Source organism: Microtus pennsylvanicus, chromosome 13 (assembly GCF_037038515.1).
Source record: "Microtus pennsylvanicus isolate mMicPen1 chromosome 13, mMicPen1.hap1, whole genome shotgun sequence".
Taxonomy (NCBI): Eukaryota; Metazoa; Chordata; class Mammalia; order Rodentia; family Cricetidae; genus Microtus; species Microtus pennsylvanicus.
The window spans coordinates 20,841,712-20,863,530 of NC_134591.1; the positions used below are offsets into that span (position 1 = coordinate 20,841,712).

The following is a 21,819-nucleotide window of genomic DNA, read 5'->3' on the forward strand; positions in this document are numbered from 1 at the left end:
TGGGCAGAGGAAGTGGCTTTAGTTTTCCAGTGCATCCACTGCACAGAAAGATTCAGGAGAACACACACACATGCACACGCACATAGGAGAATGTATCTTGTTAGAGTCATTGCTTCCACACCCAAGGGGGTCACTTAAATGTGCTTTCAGTGTAGGGTCGCTGATGACTCCCTGTCTGCCTTGGTCTAAAAGGAACGAAAGCAGGATTCATAGGGCTGAATGAATGTAGCTACCACTTCACTTGGCACAGTTAGCAGAGTGGGTCAGCATGATATCTGCACACAAAAAGGCACTGCATGATTCCGCAAAGAACTCACTACAAGAATCCAGTTTCTGTGGCGTCTCAGACACTTACCACTCTGTACCCACACATCCACTCCCAGTATGCCCCCATCCTTACTGATTTGCCATTCCCATGTGTCCTCATCTTCCTCTGGGAGAGGTCTGTGGGATCAAAGCCCTGAAGGGCATCTCCTTTGGTGAGAGATGGAGGAGGCCCTCTTTCCAGACGAGGAGAGCCAGCGGTGGTGAGTGAGGATGACCCTGGGCGCAGCGGCTGCCCGCTGCCCTTCCCCCATGCGCTGTGCTTGCTTTGGTTGAAGGAATTTGAAGGATGGCACCGTCCTGGAGGCATGCAAGATGGCAGGCGATCAGTACACCACACAAACACATAAGTGATGGCAGCGACACAGCTCCTGAAACAGCTTGTCATTAAACCTAGACGGATGAATTTCCCACCAGATGTTGCCTTTTTCCCATTTGCCAGAAACTCCTTCTCTCTTCATCAGTTTCCACCTGGGAAAGCAGTATCCTTCTGCACACGGATGGGGTGATTATAAAGTCATGAAATCCATCTCACAAATCATAGATGAAAATCATCGCCATGGCTTTATAATCATTCCAGACACTTAGGAAACCGGCTCGCTCCCCTCCTTCTGTGATCCTCATCAACATGGAAGGCTTAGTCGCTGGTCAAGTACCACCCCACATGCGCTTTGAAAGTATTCGGTTTTCCTCCAGTCTTTTAGAGGTGGAAACCGGGATTGTTTAAAGATGCCATGTGATCTAGCAGCCGCTATAAACATTTGCAACCAACTATAAGGGAACAAAATGCTAGCGAATCTCAGGAGAGACTTCTACTGGAAACCTCGACTATCAGTGTTCTGAGAAGGCACGAAAGACAAAACAAAACAAAAACCAAACCAACAGATGAAAAAAGAAAAAAGAAACCAGGCTAGTGAAATGACTCAGCCGGCAAAGATGCTTGCCACCAAGCCTGACTACCAGAGTTGGATCCTGGGAGCCCACATAATAGGAGAGAACAGATTCCTGCCGTAGAACACCATAAGCAAAAAGTGATTAAAAATTAAAGTACAATAACAAACCTCAACCAAAAAGAAAACAAAAAAGAAATGACCCACAGACAGATCCTGTCTGGATATTTATTTTAGTCTTAGCTACCCTGATTTCCAGGGCGGAGCCTTTTTCGCAAGCTAAGCCAGTGCTCTGCCACTGGGCTATGTTCCCAGCCCTGGGACATCTTTGTAATTTTATATTTTACACACTTAATGTGAGCAGACATTTCTGCTGGAGAAGAGGCACACATGGTGAGGAGAAAGGTGGGACGAGTGATGCCGTGGAAACGTGGGTCTACGGAGCCAGGGAGACAGCACCCATTTTGGTTACAGGGTGAGCGGGGGAGACAATGGCTCACAGGTGAGAAAACAAAGGCGGATCGCAGGCATGACAAGCATACAAATAAAGGCTTAAACCGGGATGCCACGCCGGACACATCAAATGCCACGCCACGTAGATAAGGAACCAGAAGCAGAGGGCCTTTGGCAGGACAGAACCTCGGGAGTGCCAAGGGCTTTGCTTTCGGCTTTATTTGCAGGTTGCTCTCCGAGTACCCTTCCCAGGACGGTTTGGCTCCACATCACCAAATGATTCATTAGTATTCTCCAGCTGCCCCCAAATCCCCAGCCAGCTGCATCTTCACGTCTATTTCTCTCCAATTCCTTCCTTTCTTAGAATTTCCCTGGTCACACTACAGTGGGGGCTCCAGTGTTAGGCACTGAGAGCTCTCTTTAACAGAAGAAGATAATTACAGCCCTGCAAACTCTGGGGGAAAATAATTGTCCATAGCTTCTCACCAACATTGTTTCCCCCTTGGTGAGAACAACAAACGCTTAGGAAAAAAAGCAACCGGGCCACTGACTTGTTGCTTTTCTGCAGCCATTGCTCCTAGCAGGAGGAAAACCACATGAAGCCCAAACCAGAATAAAGAAACCAGAGTCATGATGGAGGCGGCTTTCTTGACAAGAAATTACACATTTTGATGTGAAGGTGTTATCAAGCACGCTGGCTGCTGTAAGCCAGCAGCCATGGCGCCAGGACCGCTCCTGATTTCAAGACGAGGATCAAAAGAATACCTCCTTTTGAGTCCAAAATTTTCACTGCAGCTTTTGTCTTTGTGCCAAGAACGGCATTCACAGGGGAGTTCAGAATTACTTCAAAGACCTCATCATCTTCCTCTAATCCGTCATAGGTAATTGCTATATTCCACATCTTAGTTGACATTCCTACAAGAAGTAAACATTTTAATTACTCTTTAATTGCTATTTCAATCACCTAGGTGTCAGAGAAATATATTAATTAACATGTCTACAGCTAGACTGCAGTAGCCTGAGTGAGCTATTGTACTGCCACCAACTCGCTGAGGCCCTGCTGTTCTCCCAAATAATATAAAAAGACGGCATTTGTTCCTGGACAATGATGGCCGGCCTCAATGCAAACACTGTAACAAAAAGTAAGCTGCACTACACAGGGGGAGAGAAAAAGGTTGGTAGACAAAATCCCAGGCATTCACTTCCCTCCCGAACCATCCCCTCTGTTCTTAAGGATAAAATAGTTACTGCAATCTGAAAATCTTAGAGTTGCAGAACTCTTGAGATGCTGCAGCAGGCAGAAGTGATTATTGGATGGTACTTCAGGCACCTCACAGAATCCTTGAAGTGATTCATTTTCACCGACAGCTGCTTGCATCGGCTGCTCTCCCTCCCCAGATCTTCTAACCCACGGCTGCTTTTCCTGCTTTTCCTGACGATGCAATGTTCGGCAGTTGGATACTCTCCTTGCGAGAACTTACGGGCTGAGGGTTATAGACACAGGCTGGTCTAGACCCCCTTTCTCCTCTCTGCCTCTATCATGGAGTATAAACAAGTTTATTCCATATACACTTCTGAAATTACTGTAAGTTTTCGTTCACTAAACTATCCCAGCCAATCCGTCCCATCCGGATAGAAGGCAAACCAAACATGAGAGCATTCAGTCTGGAAGACACTCAGCCATTTCTGTGGTGGGAACTGTAGGGCACCTTCCTGGATTTATTTAGAAGGGAAGGTGAGGGTAGAGAGGAGCAAGCCACGGGGGACACAGGGCAATAAGAGGACAGTTTAGCCTCTAGGGCAAAGTTTGAAAAGTCTGTCCTACCTCCGCTGCCTAGGGGTGCCGAGAAAGAAAGCTCTATAAGGTGGTTAAAGGCTGTTTCCCAGGCTTCTCTTCTGAAAATTGACCTTTCTCCTTGCAGGCTGACATGTCTCTAACTTTGCCATCCACAAACTTGAAGGTATGTCTCATATACATTTTACGATTGAATCAGTGCCTCATTAATCCCGTTAGTATTCAGTGAAAATTGAAACTGTTCACTTCCCCTGTATCTGGCTGCTTGTGTGTGTGTGTGGGGGGGGAATAGGAGCATCTGCAATAATTTTGGTAAACAGAATAAGCTGTTGGCCGATTTATGACGCCTGCAGCGTCGACTACGTTCTCAGGTTAATTTTCTTTTTACAGTCTTTGCAAAGACAAAGTTCAACTCAGAAGCTGAACTGTCTAATATAAAATACTAGTTAATTTCTGTCTCATAGGTGGATGAGCCTGTCCACCAAAATGTATGTTTTATCAGAAAGTTCTTGCCTTTGCATTAGAAGCTATAGGGAACACCAGAAGCGCAGTATAATCCAAGTTCTGACCTAAAGGAGTTTGAAACTTCTTGGAGAAGACAAGACAAATACAGTTGTCTTAGAGTATCCAGGAGAGTCAGTCCCAGGACTCCCATTGGGTGGAAATATCTGCAGCCATGTCTGAGTCCCCTTGTCTATAGCCTATGCAAGTCTCCTGTAAACTTTAGGCTGTCTCTAGATTGTCTTTAATACTAATACAATGAACGTTATCTGACTACTGTATTGCCCCAGGTATAAAGACAAGAAAATCAAAGATTTTGCCATCAGTACAGACAGAATGGTTTTTCTGACTATTTTTTTGATTTGTGTTTGGTTGGACAGGTAGATGTAGAAGCCAAACTTCTCTAGCCCTTCTACAGATATACCAGAAAGTCAAATAACTGTTAAAAGTTATGTATGATTATCTATATTATTATAGATATATAGTATTGTAGATGCCTGTAGGACCCACACACACATTAAGGAAAGAAGCAGTCTTAGCAAAGTCGAGGTTTGGGTCAGGAGTAGAAGGTAGATCATTGGATGGAGTAGTCATGTCTGGGGAAAGGAGACCACAGACCCATGGGTAGATTCTGTAGTCACGCTACAGAGAATGTACACAGGTGGCCAGATTTTGGCTTCAGACAATGGTTCATGAGGGAAGACTTCACGGACACTGTAAAAGTGAACACTTCAGCAAAGTGAATTTGAGAGTGTCTGTTTGCACGAAGGCTGGGAACCTGGAGACTCGGGGGCTTTAGAGGCAGTGGTGGAAATAAAATGAGCGTGAAAAGGGGTGGACGATGAAAACAATCTGTGAATACTAAGAGTGTTAATATTCGGAGAACCGTTCTGACCACCAAGCCTCATAATGTGAGGTACAATTTAAATGAAAATCCAATAGAAACATCTTTCCAAGTCTCAAGCAGCTTCCCTTCTGTTTGAAAATGTATTTTAGAAAAATGATAGCATCATTTCCAAAGCATCCAACCAACCAAAACCCAACAACAACAACAAAAACCCAAAAGGGCCTTAAAGGTTTTTGCTGAGTCTTATGGAACAGAACTCTTCTTTTGTGGCCTTCTGATTTGTTGACGTACATTTCAACTTTGTTTCAAGCCTCCCAAGTGTTTGGGTCACCCTCTCAGATTAAGGAGATTGGGAGCAGAAATTTCATGGCTATTGTTTGGTTCCCTGCTTCCTCCACTTTGTAGGTGCAAAGTGTTCCTTCACTCTCTGAGATACACCTGGGTCTTCAAAAGGCTGGAACCACTCCCTTCCCCGTTTCCAGAAAATGAAAGGTCCTGGGGTAGAGAAGAGGTGGCCTTTCATACAAACACACCCCCCTTTATGGAGTAAGTGAATTCCTGGATATTTTCCTACAAAGCAGATTTCTCTGTTGAGAGACATTCTCTCAATATTTTTTAGTAAATGCCACATTGGAGAGCTATTCCTTTGGAAAACATTTTGACTTTTCAGGATGATGAAGATTTGATTAAGAATGTATCAGATCTTCCAGGGGCACATACTTTAAAGGAGAGCACTCATTTTCTTTAGAGTATTTTCACAGGCATTTAAACACTTCAGGTTAGTCCCAACAGCTGAAAGCGTCCCCAGGACTCCTGTTTGCCAAGTTAGGTAAAGCCCTACAGGTCAAGCCTTCGCCCCACCCAAGACAGAGTTCTCCAACACAGAAAACCATGCGCGGGATGGCCCGTTCTTTCTCTAGTATCGGGGAAACTGATGTTTCCAGAGAAACAAATTGATTGCTCTCAGCAAAAGGGAAAGGATGGAGCTGGGGACATCTAAAAGAGGCAAGGATTTACAATATGAAAGTATATAAACATTTACAGGACCTGCAGATGTGGGGAATTCTTTAATTCTCTAAAGTAAGGCTTCATGATATTAAATTATTTCTGGCTTAATAAATTCCAAAATCATGAGCATCCAAGCATGTGGCTTTTAAAAACTGTATAAAATATGCTTATATTATTTTTCAATGTATAAACAATCCCTAAAATCCTGAGACTATTGGTGCCCCGCCCCCGAAGTCATTAGTAGCTATCAAAACAGCATGGAAACTCTCTAGACAAACGGGCATTTATCTTATGCAGTGGACTCTCCAAAAGATAAATTTCTGAGTCTCCCCTAGTGTGACATATTCTAGTTCCTTTCAACCCAAACAGATTGCCTGGGGTGGGGTGGGGTGGGGCTGCTGAAAACCTAACTTGTAACAAACGGCTAAGGATAATGAAAAGGGCATACGGCAAAAATGATTGGCTTTCAAACACGTCCTTTAAAACATGAGGACAAAAAGAACATTAACCCTTTGGCAGTAGAGCTGAGGGCAGAAGAACCTGCAGAAGCCTGATGATAAACATCAAATTCAGAGCAGCAATATGTGGTTGGCCTAGAAAACCAACTCATCCGTGTTGGAAAGCTCAATAACCCGAGAAGGCTGACGACAATATCTGAGCTGTTACAGTCAAACCAAAGGCTCACTGTTCCGGGCTGGATTCTATCCCTCCAGAGCTTATATTTTGAGGTCTTCCTAAGCTAACTGCCGGGACGTCAGGATGGGACCCTATTTGTAAATGGGGTAACGGCCTGAGTAAGGGTTAGCATGAGGGTATCGTGGAATGGGGTAGTTCCTTAACTTCGGTTTGCCAAGTCCTTATGACAAGGGAGAATTTATCCGCAGGGAGAGACGAGGGTCAGGGTGATACAGCAGGAAGAAGGACCAGCAAAAGGCACATAAGGAAGGGACAGGATAGATTTTCCTTCAGACTCACCTGTTGACTGAACAGCCTCTAGAACTGCACAGCAATAGCTGTGTTTGTTTGTTTGTTTGTTTTTCTTTTCTTTTTTTTTTTCTGAGACAAGGTTTCTATGTAGCTTTGGAGCCTGTCCTGGAACTAGCTCTTGTAGACCAGGCTGGCCTCGAACTCACAGAAGTCCACCTGCCTCTGCCTCCTGAGTGCTGGGATTAAAGGCGAGCACCACCACTGCCCTGCACAATAGCTATGTTTAAAACTACCCAGTTGGCAACACTTTGTTATGGGAAAATGGTATAATCTTCGTATTCTATGCTTCTTGTGAACAACACAAAGACATTCCTTTCCTAATACTAAGATCGTCTGTTTGGGGATGAAGGTATTCAGTCATTTAGTGTCGAGTCAGCTTGGGAGAGTTGTCACAGTGCCAAACACCTCTGCAGTAGGCCTGGCTCCTTTTCTAACGCTTCTCCTTCTCCGTTTGTTCTTAGGTGAGTGATCCAGGTCCATAACAGACCATAGGGAACAAGGGAGAGCCATGCAGATAAACCCATCCCCAGGAGGAGCCTAGAAGGGCAGTGTCCAGCCTCTGGCTTTAAAGCAGATTTTCCCAGGGAAGCAGTGATTTTGTATTTGTGCTTCAGCCTTCTTCCTCTTCCTCCTTCTGCCCACCAGAATGCTGCCTCCCTTAGGAAATCTTCCAGCATTTTCCTTACCCCAAACCATGGGTTACATTTTGGGTTCCAAAGCACTGTTGGCAAATATTTTTATGTCTGTGGGCTGCATACAATAGAGCATCTTCAGAAGAAGCTATAGTTTCATAGTTTACATTTCGCACCTCCCAAAATTTTCCACAGATTTTAATCAAAGTAAGTACTATTGAATTAAATAATAATTTTCCCTGAAAGCACCTTATATCAACTTATTTCACAAGAAATCATTTAGGTCATTAGGAATCTACATAATCCTAACACTTGAAAATTTTCTACTAAAATATGTGGTTATTAAATTACCATTAAATTATAATAATATTTAAATTATATTATTTTTCTAGATTGTCTTGTATATTTCCTTTGATTTTTTTCTGTTTATTATTTGCTATGATTTTTTCTGTTAAATATTCACTTGTAATAAAAAACATATAAGGGCGGAACTTCAGGCCAAACTCGTCTGTTGAGAATAGGGTGGTGCTGCTCCCCGATGATGCTCTGCTTGGCTGGAACTGTACAATATCCTGTCTTCCCAGCAGTCTCCAGACAGCTTATAGAACATGAAACAAACTGGAAACACAAAACGTACCTGGGTCAAACTGGATCAGTTTGGAAGGCGTGACAGTAAAATCTTTTCCAACTACAGCTGACACTTGGTTGACCTTAGTGAGGGAAGAAAATCTCATTTAAAAAATAAAAGCAAATACTCTGCACTGGAGAAACATTTCCTCTCCCGCCATACCAGACTAAATTCATGGTCTCGAGTCTGCTTTTAATGCTAGGTAAGATGTTAAAAATTATAATAAACCATTTTGGGTCCAGACTTTGTGGTATGCTTTAAAAAAAAAGTTAAATGGTTACTTCTTCTTTAAAGGTATCCAGTTATTGGAAAAAAGTAGAATAAAGTTTAAAACCCTATTGTTCTCTTTGTTACGAGTGCCGTTTTATTCCATTACCTCTCTTGGTTTTAAAGCGGAGAAGGGGTGGGGGCCCGCAGCCCTGAGAGTCTGTGCGCTGTTAGCCAGCTCGGAGGGCTTCTGAAGGTTCCATGGCACGGAGAGCCCTTAGGCCAGATTAACCAGACAAGTCCTCAGCATTGTTTTCCTGCTGGGAGGAAACCCTCACTCTGCCCCAACATGAACGAGAGCCTTGTGGGGCTGACAGACCTGGTAAGCAGCTCTGCGAAGGGACTCCACACCTGGGACCGCAGCCTTAAAGGCCTTCTCATGGAAGCTGGGAAAACGGGACACTACCCCGGTCTAAAGCGACCACTGACAACTCCACTGGGTCCCTGGTCCAGGACTAAAATCTAAAGAGGCATATTTAGGGTGCTGAAGCCATGGCCTTAGATCCCCAACGGGAGCCTACATGTCTGTGGTGAGCTTGGAAAAGGCCACTGAATGAGCCCTTGGGTGACCATTGCCAGCAGCTGCTAATTTTGCATATTTTTAAGATGTTGACACTGGAGCAATGGACTGAGATCCCAAGGTCCCAATGAGGAGCAGAAGGAGGGAGAACATGAGCAAAGAAGTCGGGACCACGAGGGGTGCACCCACCCACTGAGACAGTGGAGCTGATCTACTGGGAGCTCACCAAGGCCAGCTGGACTGTTACCAAAATAGCATGGGATAAAACTGGACTCTCTGAACATGGCAAACAATGAGGGCTGATGAGACGCCAAGGACAATGGTATGGGGTTTTGATCCTACGTAATGTGCTGGCTTTGTGGGAGCCTAGCCAGTTTGGATGTTCACCTTCCTTGATATGGACGGAGGGGGGAAGACCTAGGACTTACCACTGGGCAGGGAACCCTGACTGCTCTTTGGACTGGAGAGGGAGGGGGAGAGGAGTGGGGGGAGGGGGAGAAGGGTGGGAGGAGGGGGAGAAGAGTGGGAGGAGGGGGAGGGAAATGGGAGGCTCGGAGGAGGTGGAAATTTTTTTTTTATTCTCCTTTTATCAATAAAAAAAAAAAAGATGTTGAAGATGGTCAAGACAGCAAAAGGAATGAAGTACCCAACTTGAAGTTCTAAAATGCCCATTCCTGGGGTCTCAATGTTCCTCTTTCCAACCAAGATGCTAATAGGTTAATCATTCTGTCTAGAAACATCTTGCTGAAGAAGGGATTACCTCCTAGGCTTCTTCCATTTGCTCTTTGTCTGCAATGCCAAGGCTCCCCCTGCACCAGTTTTGCTGGGAAAGGGCAGCCCATTGTACACCTGCATGCACCATATGCTGGAGGTTACATTAGTCTGCATGGGTCTCACACATGCAATTACCCAGTGTTTACCACCACTGCGCTTACAGAATCCTAGGTCGCAAAAGCATGTCTGAGGCAAGGTGTTTGGAAAGACAGGTCGGGTGAAGGGGGACAATCCAAAGAAGGCAAACAGCACAGGGCAAAGAACATCTTCTCTCTCTTCTCAGTCAAGAACTCATAAGAGCTTATGCAAAGTGGCAGGTTATACTTGATATGGAGATGTCCCCAAAGCCTCAGGGACTGTCCTTAGTGACGGCCTGCACACTTAGCTGTCGGGCGCATACAACTTACGTAGACTAAGGTTCCATGTAGGTTTTTTTTTTTTACATGTCGAGATGTAACATAGACCATAGACCTAAATGCATCACTCAAATATGTGACAATTTCTGGGAAGGCCTAGGAGACTGTTCAAAAGTTACAGTGGGCTAATTCTCTTTTTTCCCCCATAGCCCTTTCCTGGAATTATGGGAAATGCCAACTTTTCTCCTCTGATGATATAACACCAGCAGGTCCAGGAGACAGAGACCTATATCCACTAGAAAGAAACACAGTGAGTCTGGGTGTGGTCAGGGTTTGGAGGCCTCTTAACTCTTTATAACTAGGACTGTCAGAAATTCCCTCTTGCCCGGGGGCTCATCTCGTCAGAGTACATCGGAGTCTCTCCTGTTCTCCACTGAAGTGGATGAACTAGCTCTTCAGGCCTCTCCGAAAGGACCATCTCAAGCTCCTTCAACTCTGCGAGCCACACCTGTGCTCCACTGTATAGGAAGGACAGCAAATCTGGCCAGAAGTGACAAAGGGAAGGCTCTTATACTTCGGAAGACTGTCCCAAAGTGCCCGTCAGCTTCTGCACGGCGTGGATACATCTCAGGGCAGGCTTACGTCTCCTGTTTCACCTTGTCCATTGAGGCAGGGACAGTGATCCTATTCTATTCACAGAGGACAACTGGTGTCTGGTACTGGTCTTAGTCACCACACAGAAGCTGTAGACACCTTTCAAGGTGGAGTGTAACACAGACCCACTAAGCAGGATACCCGACTCTCTGTGAAATCAAACTTGGAAAGCTAAAGGGTGTGTAGAAAGAGACAGATTTCAAAACCAAAAGCAGATCTGAAAAACTGTTTAGGAATTCACTGAAGGGCTGGGGGACAAAGACGTTGTGTCCTTGGACTCCTCCCCAGCACATAGGGCTACCCCTGCAATTTGGTTTCCTTGGCAATTTGGAGTTTTTCTAAGAAATCATCAAAGGTACTAACCAACAACATTAAGCTCCATCTCGACAATTTGCATTTTAGAGTTGTTACCTCTATGCCCACAAAGGCAGAATCCATGGAATAGCCCCTTCTGGTAACTTCCAAGGGTAACAAGCCCACATTCTCACAGACCTCGTATTCAGTCTGGAACCATTCAATAAAAGACCACTTCAGCTCCAAGCTGTGCATGAAGAAAAGAGAAACAGTGATCAGAAGCTACCCATAAGAACGTCCCTCAGTATCGGCTAGATGGGAGACAGAACACTGAGTACCATCAAGGCAGCAAAGGCGTTTGGGTAACCCATGTCAACGACGGAAATTGCTCACACTTATCTGGAGTGTTGGTTCATGACTAACATTTGTGTTATCTTATTTGATCACCTTATAATGACCTTGGGGGGGAATAGAGAAAGTGTTTTTTCAATGAAATACATAAGATTAGAAGATTTCCAAAAGTCCCGTGGTTGTTAGTGACTAGGCAGAGGCTCAGATGTGAGCGTGTGCACTGTGGGTGCAAGCCTGGTCTTCTCCCAGTGTCCACCAAAGAATAGGTTGAGAACCCATGGCTGGTGCTGACAGTCACAGAGCAGGCACACATCCCTCTGTCTACCTTACCTCATCTCTAGATGACTCACACTACAGGGTAACAACGGGGAAAATAGCTGATCTACTAAATTGTTCAGATGACAAGAAAAAGGGTCTATGTGCATTCAGAATGACATAATTCTTTAATAAATTATTTTGAATTATGACTGGTTATATCTGCAAAACCCCTAGGACACAGGGGGCAAACTATATACAGCTGAATGTGATTCATAAACATTCCTGATATATCATGAATAAATCTGACCCTTGATGGAAAATGTCATATCTAATGGTTACCATCTACAGAACTTAAAAAGAAAGAAAGACTAAGGCCAGGAAGTTTCAACAACTAGTTTATCCCCTTGCAGGGGTCACAGGTCACCGTCACGTCATACAAAGTTCACCAACAAACAAACTCAGTGGCACTGGTTCTTCCTTAAGGATGACAGGTGAGGGTCGGTGCGACACTGCAGCATAGACTTACCACAGGGGCTCAAGGTAAGACATGTGTGTGTTGTACACGTAGTGTGCTTATTTGATAACTATGAAGCATTGCTCCTGCATCCTATATTTCATAAAAATCACTTGAAAAAAGTATCATTATATTTAAAACGTTGGTTCATTTGCTGGTATTTGATGCAACCGAATTTAAGACTAGCATGAAATAGATCAAGAAATAAAAGAAAGCTATGCTTAAGAGTAATAAAATAATAGCCAATGACATGTTACAAGGAATTCCTAAAGGACCCAGGTAAACAAGAAAGCAAAAAAGTAATTCAGGGAGAAGGAGAGGGATAACTGAGAAGCCAGTATTTGCAGATGGATTTGAGCTACACTGAATTCCAAAACTGAGTTCTGCAGATCCACCCATTGCTGATGCTAACTAACCATTGTCAGGAGGAATCATTGCCACTGGGCAGACCCACATGACCTCAAGGCCCAACACTAAATGCAATTTGATAGCTGATCTAGATCAAGAAGGGGATAATTTAGAGGACTGTTTACTCCAGACCACAGAGGGCCTCTGTATTTAGATGTGTGTATTATGTGTCTACTGGATGCATATTCTGAAGTAGCTTGATGCCTGTGGGTTAAGACTATCACCAAACAATGTTCTGTCTGTTTTTCTTAAAGCTATTCACTATAAATAATAAATAATCTTTTGAAAAGCCACGAAACTTAACCCAGGCTACAGATTTTCCAGGAAAAAAAAATTTTAAAGGAGAGCCTTCTATACCCTCAGGGTATATGCAATTTATTTTCAGAATGTGGATATTTGTTTGTTTGTTTGTTTGTTTTTATAGTAATGTTCTTGCAAAGCTCCTAGTGTTAAACTCTATGCGAACACCTGTAAAAGAGAGAAAAGATATAACCAATCAGTTTGCCCTGTAAGAATCCATATGAGGGTAGCTTAGGTGGACACTAGGATGCAGGAGCCCATAAGAACAATCTGGAAGTTCTGTGTGTGTAGTTATTGTGCAGACAGGTTGGGTTGATGTCCTCACATCTAATGGGCCCTGTTATGACCATTGAGTGAAGTGTGTTCTATGGTCAAAAATGAAGGTTAGCAAAGTGGTGAAACACGTCAGATGAGCTTCTCAAGCCAATCGGCAGGAGCCCTGGTCAGTACTTCTCCACCAAACACTGTGGACCTTAGAGTCAGGTGGTGTGGGTTTTTTTGTTTTGTTTTTATTTAGTTTTTGGTTTGGTTTTGTTTTTCAAGACAGGGTTTCTCTGTGTAGCCCTCGCTATCCTGGAACTCTTTCTGTAGACCAGGCTGGCCTCGAACTTGCAGAGATCTTCCTGCCTCTGCCTCCAGAGTGCTAGGATCAAAGGTGTGCGCCACCCACGCCCAGCATTCAGGTTTTTTAAGTCGGGGTGGCAGCCTGGAGTCTGAAAGGTCTAGCATCCCCTTCAATCTTTACACAGTGGATATCGTCGACTACTTTTTCACGCTTTTCCCATGGTCACAGCCACCCAAACTATCTCCAGACTTTGCAAGTGTCCCCTGGGAGGAAGGACACCTTCAGCTGAGAGCTCCCACTCTGCAGACACTCAGCACAGCAGAGTAGCTGATTCCAAATGGAAGCTAAATTTCGGTCTCCAACAACCACTTTTGGAAACAGAAGCCCCTGAAACTGGATCACATGCCTTGAAGCTTCTGGTCCCTCTACCACCAAGTGACCTGAAGCAGTCAGACACAAGAAAAGGTCTTTGGACACCTCATTTAACATGGCAGTTTCTTTGCCAAAGTCTAATTTCCTTCGATTGCTTTATCCTGACTTGTGTTTTAATGTATAAGTGTTAGTTTATGTGGCACTAAGCATGCTCCATGGGGACAGCCTTTGCTTCCTTAGGTACAACACTCACTAGCAGAGTGTGGAAGACACAAAGTGTCACAGAATACTCAACAATGACCCGCTGCTCACTGGACTGTTTCCCGAGCTCAGAGACGGCCAGAAATTCCTTTCCCGGCATCGTCGGTGTCTTTCATTCACCTTGAAAAGAATCCTGGGCCAGAAAATTCTCACATGTTCTTATAATCCCAACTTACTCTTCTCCTTGGCAGTTCTTCTGACCTCGTTAGAGAGAAAGATAGCGCCAACAGAATTGTTCAGCCGCAAAGCGTGGTTTCTGACCCAGGCATGTCTATATTCTCTGAGGTATATTGTAGCTCGCAACACTGGGCACATCTGGAGACAGTGCTGGCTGTCACAGTGGCAGAGGGGTGGTCTGGGCACTTGGTGGGTGGAGCCCAGGGCTGCTGCTGAGCAGCTGTGCACAGGACACTGGCCTATAAAGAGAATTACGTTTCCCTACACACCGAGAGTGTGGACGCTGAGAGAGTCTGTTTTACAATTTTAAAACAAATCTGTGCTTTCTGTATTTTATTTTGTATCTATTTGATTCATGTTTACGAAGGGACACGAAACTGAAAGAGACACTCAGGGCTAGGACATTAGTTCGGGATCTAGGACATCAATCTAGGTTAATAAGAGGGCATTGGCCTCTCCTTGCCTCAGTTTCCTCACTTCTAAAGACAAGTCATACTTCAAAGGAGTTCAGTGAACAACCACGAGTGCTCATTAAGTATGGCCAGCTTCTCCGTAAAAAGGTTTCGTAGAAGCTGAGATGATGATTAAGTCGTTATTCCTACAACTAGATCTTCGCTTATAACCACATCGCTTATAACCAGGTAGCGTATGGCTTCAGAAAATTATGCTAAAAGGTATTTTTTTCTAAGCATTCTACCTAAGGTTTATCAACACAGAGATGATGCTATTACGCCCGCTAACCTCATACTCTGAACACCTGTGTTTCCAGGTTTTCATTCTCTCCTGTTAGAAGGGCGCGGTTAGCCGAGAGGCGGCAAAGAGAGCGGAGAAAAACAGCACATCGGAGCCACGCCTTGCAACCGTTCATTAGTGTGGGAATGCGGTCAGCTCCTCGGTCTCCATAGGCTTCAGTTTTCATTATCGTCAAATGAGAAGAGCAGCGCTCAAGTCAGATCATTAAAACGAAAACTAGTTAATGTGTGCAAGGCACCTGCACACAGTGGGTGCTTAATAAGTGCCATTTTCTTTCCCTCCCTCTGGGCTTTCCTCCACTTTGGACTGGGGATAAACATGTTAACGCTGGGCTGTGGACGACGACGTGCAGGCATCAGTGAGCGAATGGCTCCAACCTCTCCCCCTACAAGGTGTTTCATAAATGCTGTTTAAATTGTTTAAAGTTTGCCCGATAGAAATTCCTTTCCTTTTACATTTCTTTTGACTTTTCTCTTCTGAGGCCAAGACTTAAACAGAAGAGCTGGGTGCAGTTGCCAAAGAGGACAAGAACCCATGCTCAGAGGAGCCACCGAATGAGAAGGCCCATGGGGACCAACTATTCTTTTGAAGTTGAATTCTTTTTCTCTTTCTTTTATTATTTTTTGGAGGGGTGCATAATAAAGAGGTCCACATGGAACATGTACTAAGAAAATTACATTGGTGTAAGTTGGCTTCATTTTCTGGTCTACAATGAGTTTCCAATGAGTGCTCCGGGCACTGTGTACTTTGCTCAGGTTCTATAGTTCACTTGGACAGTCAACTAGAACAGGGAACAGAGCAAGCTTGTGGGTGAGTCATACCAAGGCCAGAGCCAATAAGAGATGAGCTTCCTGAGACCTGGAGGTCAGGGTTCACATTCAGCATCCACTCTTCCACCAGCTTGGAGATAAATGACTTTAATGCTCTGAGTCTAATTTCCTTATCATCTTTGGAGGATTGTGTTTGAAACACCTAACATGTCGCCTAGAATTTAGGCACCTAACCAAATCTAAATCTCAAGACAAACATCTGTGGTTGCTCCGTGCTATAAAATCACTTCTATGTATGACAGGGTCTTCCAAATGCATTCCATGACACATTATCCCCTGCACTTACCCGGATGCAGGAGGAAAGGGAGGAGAGGCGGCTCTGCAGCCTGTTAGGGTAAAATGCACCGCATACTGAGCCATCTCTCACAGACTCCCAATCCCATGATTGGCTTGATGGATTTTGGTGTGACATTATTAAACACACTCACCAACTAGCTACCTGCTAGTAAATTGATAAATCTCAAATTTTTCTATGTATGATGATATAAAACATCTATCGATACTTCAGGACTGAAAATGCAATAGCAAAACACAGCATTTAGCTCGTTGTGAATAACCATATGGACTGTTGGCTTTGTGAGTCACCCTAAAATCAATATCCAGTGAGAGACAGGCTTTAACCCACCAAACATTTCAGGGTACTTCTTCAACAGTCAGCGGACCTAACATAAATACGCAGGGGAATTAACACTGGCGGGAAGGACGGCAGGATGCATTTGCTAAGAACTTACAAGACTCTTCCATATGTCGGGCCTCATTTAACTAAAGCAATTGTAGTTTTCCCCATTGTGCAGATCAGAAAGCTGTTGTGAACGTTCACTAAGTGGTGGGACCACAGGGCAGACCTGCTCCATTCCATGTCCAAAGTATAACTCTCTATACTATAATCCCCGGGGCATTAGGAATGGAGGCCACACCAAGGCTGACTGTTATTCATATTTTCACAAAAAAGCAGGTAAACTTAAGGTCCTTGATGGGTAAGTATCCCTTCTTCCTTGCAGCTTAGATTGGCAATGCCTACAGGAAAAGAAGGGCTTAGCCAGCTTTAAGAAGGGCGAGGGGAACAGAGCAGGGTTGCAGGTTACCTGAGCTAATGAGGACTGAACCCCAGCTCCCACAGAAGCTTCTGCAGAAGCCTGGTTCCGTGCCTGCAAATTCTAGATTATGATGGGACCCAACTATGCATGGTTTTGGGGATTAAATGGGTATCATCAAATAGAGCTAAAAATAATGACATCCAAATGCCTATGATTTCTATTGTAAGAAAGCCCTTGCCGGCAGCTTTATGAAGACAAATCAATATTTAGAATGTTTTGTCTTTTTTAAAAAGTCTCTCTCTGTGTCTCTCTGTCTCTCTCTCTCTCTCTGTGTGTGTGTGTGTGTGTGTGTGTGTGTGTGTGTGTGTGTGTGTACAGGCACAGAAATGCCACCGCCCTTTTGCAGAGATCAGAAGACAACTCTTGAGAGTTGGGTCCCAGGAATGAACTCGGGGGGATCAGGCCTAAACAACAACCTCTGAGTTGTGCCACCTTCCTTTGTCACCAGAAAACTGTGTGCTTAGTTTCGGGGTGGGGGATCTACCAGGGCTTAACTACCCCACTCCACTGCGGAGATAAATGCTGAGCAATTTCTACTTCCCCGCCCACTCGAAAGAAAACAACATAAAGCATGTTGGAACCAACTCTGAGTTATTTTTGTATTAGCTGTCTGCAGGCAGTTTTTTCTTCACGGGTTCTAGCCATTTCGAGGCGATAGGAACATCTCCAGCATGGGCCTACGAGAAGTGATCTCTGTGGAGGCAGACACGCCAATCTAAAATAGTCTCAGCATAAGCGAGAACGCTGCTGGCTACATGATGTAAACTTTCTGTGACTTTCTTAGTAACTTTCATGGTTACCCAAAAACATAAAGCATTTTCACTAAGTGATGTCCTTGCCAACAAAAAGGCGTGAAGAGGGTGTGTGCGCGAGGAAACAGTGTCATCGCCGGGGACATGCGTCACCCATACCATGCTGGCATGTGCAGGACCAAAGGTTTGCGCTAGCTCAGGGGCGAGTCTGACCAATACTATGCGTTTCCGTAGAACAATTTTTAAGAAGTCTTTAAAGCTGAGTGAAGTCAATTCCTTAACATTTTTAGGACGTAAGTTTAAAAATTTTTTTCTTGAAAATAAAGATATTTGTTTGAAAAAGCAAGTCATTGCTATTCATTCTTTAGACTGTGCCCCCCAGGAATCAGTTCCTAAGGGGAGGGTGTTTAACCGGTGCGGAGCATTTCTTTTAGCTAATAATCTACGGGTTTTAAGGTGCCTGCTCTTTCTTGCTCTTACCTGCTTTCTAACTCCCAGTGTTGTGAGCCTGGCGTGTGGCAGCCATAGAACCAAAGTCTAATGGGTTAGTTTATGGACCTAGGCGAATGGAGGCAGGGTCAGATTTCAACTACAGGATGCCAGTTTTGCTAACAACGACTATAGCACCCTCTGCTGGCGGATGGTGAAACTACATAGCAGGTTGGGGAAAGAGAAACTGGTACTGAGATATTTCCTCACGAGGCTTCTCTTCCCGTCCACATTTCGTCATAGAGGGAGCAGGGTAGAGATGTGCTCATTTATACTATTTTATATGCCTCTGATACGGCAAACGCAAAAGTTAGAAGGAATGAGTAACTTCTCTTTGGGCTGTCTGGGAAAGGCAGTAAATAAGGAAAACTATCGCAGCGCAAGAAATGGACGGCTGGGCCTTCACTATGACCATCTGCCAGCCAGTAAATTATTAAAGGTCTATGCCCGAGCAGCATCTGGAAAGGAGGCGCAGACACTGCAGTCACTCTGCTCTGTTAATCTCGTTAATATGCCGATTTGTCCCTGTGATGCTGAGCTTTCTGCACCACATCTATTTCTGTTTCTGAGCACCGCTCAGGACCCACTCAAGTCTCCTTTTGTTCCCACTATCTTCTCGCCTATAGGGCCTGTTCGCATGCACGGACACCGCTGTGTTTTCTTTCCCTTCTGTAAGAGAATACATCTGGCTGCTCCTTTCTATTTCATTCCACCCCCACCCACCCCATAGCTCGTGAGCCAGTGGTGACTAACACGGTCCTAGAGTGACCTCTGGCTGCCGCATGTACACACGGTCTTCGAGCTCAGGCCTGAAAGCCCTCCAAGAACAACTTCCCAGGGTGTGAAAGGGGGTTCATTGACAGGCAAGGAATAAAAGACACTGGTCACTGAACCTTTTACAGTCTTTCAGATCTGGAAAGCTACCGGCTTTTCCATCATCTAGCAATAAGACAACAGAGATCCTTTCTCCAAAATAAATTGCACGAGCATATGAAATAGTCCGTCAACTTCCCCTGTTATGCCTGGTTCGGAAAAGATTATTTAACTTTCTTAGTGGGATACATTCTAAACACGACATGTAGATCCAATGAATAATTGAAGTTACCTTTGAGGGGTGGCAGTGTTCCCTGCAGGGTCCATGATCTGAAAATCCAGGATATCTGAATTCACTTGCAGAGATGGGTTTATGATGTAAAGAATGGTCTTGCTGCTTAAGTCCTTCTGGCTAAATCGCTCATGGATAAATTCACCTACAAGCAAGAAATAAATGAATCTCACGGATAATTGAATCAGACATCACTTAAGAACTGATAAAACCACCCAGCTGTGTTTTTTGTTGTTGTTGTTGTTGTTGTTGGCTTTTTGTCTTTGTTTTGTTTTGTTTTGAAAGACAACTTTAAGGAATAGTGCAGGACTGGAGATGTAGCTAAGTTGGTTAGAGTGCTTGCCTAACAAGCAGGGAAACACCTAAAATCCCGCAGGTGACACACTGAGAGGAAGAATGATCAGAAGTTCAAGGTCATCCTCAGCTACATACCAAGATCAAGGTCAGCCTGGGCTACTGAGACCTTGTTTCAAAACAAAATGGCAAAAGTCTATTTTGAAAAGAAATCAACATTATTGCAACTTTATTAAAATTCAAAGCAATGGATTCAAATTCATCTTTAAATTTGCTTTGCTTCAGAGATATTTGCCTTACAGTACTAAACTAGAAAGAAAGGAAATCGGAAATGAATAAAGCCTGTCACCTCCGTGCTATCCCAATTAGTGAGGTATTGTGCTCACTGCCTTCCTCAAGCAGAAATAATAGGCAATCTAGCAAAACCATTAGGGGAAAAAAAAACAGATTTTTTTTAAAGGAGATTTTATCATTTAAGATTCATAGTAGAAGAAAGAAATTAGCCTCCAATATCAATCTGACCCTGGCACTGTGTTCTGAATATAAAACAAACTGAAAAACAAGTGAAAATAAGCAGCAACAAAATGGTGAACATTTGAGCTTCTGTGGGCTGGGACTCGGTTCTTCTTAGGGAGATGAATGGAGAAGGCGCAGCTTCAAGTCCCCATTAGCAACTATATTGATTTAGAAACCGAGTCTATCAGCAAGTCCTGGGAAACACTCACCAAATGGACTTGCACTTAATTGAGTTACTCTCTAGCCCTGGAAGCAACTGGCAGTTTAAAAACAGGGATTAGGATGGAGTGTACCTGTGGTCGTGTTCTCCAGACGTCCGTGCAGTGGGCCCCTTAAAATCTTAAAAATGATCTGGTCATCCTCTGTGTCGGGGTCCGACGCCTTCAGCACATGGGAGGTGATGTAAATGCCGTAACAGCCATTTTTTAAGAGCCCCACTTGAGAAGGGGAGTGCAGGCGTGTGATCCGGGGTGCTGCTTTGTCCAGTTGGTCCACCTGAGTCATAGGGAGACATTGTTCAAGGACTTCTTTCCCCATGCTGCACAGGCTTCAACATGGCGAAGTCCTCAGCTCACAGAATGTGGTCATCTGTTGAGCCTGCTTTGTTCACCGTCCTAATAATCCAAAGACTAGAGCAGAGGCTTGATTTCCACCTTCACCCAGCTTTGCAATTTGTCTGGTGTCTGACTCCCTTTACACTATTAGCTTGATGATGGAACATACTGTATCTGCCTTGCAACGCACCTCTCTGTCTCGCTCTCTCTGTCTCTGTGTGTGTGTGTCTGTCTGTCTGTCTCTCTCTCTCATTTTGTTTGTGTTTTGCACATGTTTTTGTCCAAATGGCGAAAGTGTTGAATAGAGAAATGGAAATTGTTTACGACAAAAACCACGAATATGACTATCTTTAGACTATGGGTTGTTTTACTGACGCTGAAGACCACATGACTCAACAGGTGTACTAGATTTTTGAGGGTGGCAGATGGACAAGTAAGGCTGTGGCAGAGATGGAACCCCGAGGGCAAGCTACCTAGCCAGACTGGGTGAATTGGCAAGGTCCATCTTTGTAAAACAGAGTGGTCAAGGAAGACAGCCGAAGTCAGCCTCTAGACGCGGGATGGACATGCTGCACCCAGGAGGATACAAACATGCTTCTGCATTTATAAACATGCATGCACACACACACACCACCACACACATATGCTTGCAAAAAAAAGGTGTATTTATGTTTTCTGGATTTGTTCTAATTGACTATAAAAATACCTTAATGGATTTGGATCTGCAAATTGTGTGCTGGGACTTTCAGCACTTTGGGGTGTGGCAGGATGTGAGGGGTAAGTGTCCTGATGGTCACCTAGGGAGAGAAGCTCTCCAGCCACGGCAGTGTGGAGGAGGAAAAATGAAAATATACTACACTGTATTAGGATCCTCCAGAAAACGAGGCAATGTAAAATTGTTGTTTTTATTTTTGATGTTATATTTCTCTTATAAGCCCAAGTATTATAAAAGTTATAAATGTCTGTTGTGATCAATGCTTTTGAAAACGTATCCCTGTCTAGCTTTGGTTCCCTGTTATGCCTCTGGCCATACCTGTGTGCTCAGGTATATTAAACATTTTGCTTCTACAAAAGCAGGTGTTTGACTTGGTATACCAGAAGGTTTTAAAATGTTACAGGAAAGAAGACATTTTATTTATAAGGAAGGCTCTGCTCTGTCGTATGATAACTGGAGTTGGATGTAATGAAAATTCTCCCAGACATGTCAGTCCCATAGAAAGCAACGGCAGGTTCTTTCACCTCCACATAGCCTTGACCCCTTCCCAGGAGGACGCCGATTTTGCATGTGTGCCT

The 21,819-nt window shown here is 44.2% G+C and overlaps 1 protein-coding gene across 1 annotated transcript in view; it reads right to left on the reverse strand.

The window, feature by feature from the left end:
* Frem1 (FRAS1 related extracellular matrix 1) overlaps positions 1-21,819 on the reverse strand; it is a 126,119-nt gene that overhangs the window by 14,958 nt on the left and 89,342 nt on the right. Inside the window, exons 25-30 of the mRNA XM_075946037.1 lie at positions 20,266-20,467; positions 19,163-19,307; positions 11,048-11,177; positions 8,075-8,147; positions 2,433-2,582; positions 401-624 (exon numbers count right to left, since the gene is read on the reverse strand). Coding sequence (XP_075802152.1) covers positions 401-624; positions 2,433-2,582; positions 8,075-8,147; positions 11,048-11,177; positions 19,163-19,307; positions 20,266-20,467 — 924 coding nt within the window. The remainder of the gene's footprint in view (positions 1-400; positions 625-2,432; positions 2,583-8,074; positions 8,148-11,047; positions 11,178-19,162; positions 19,308-20,265; positions 20,468-21,819) is intronic.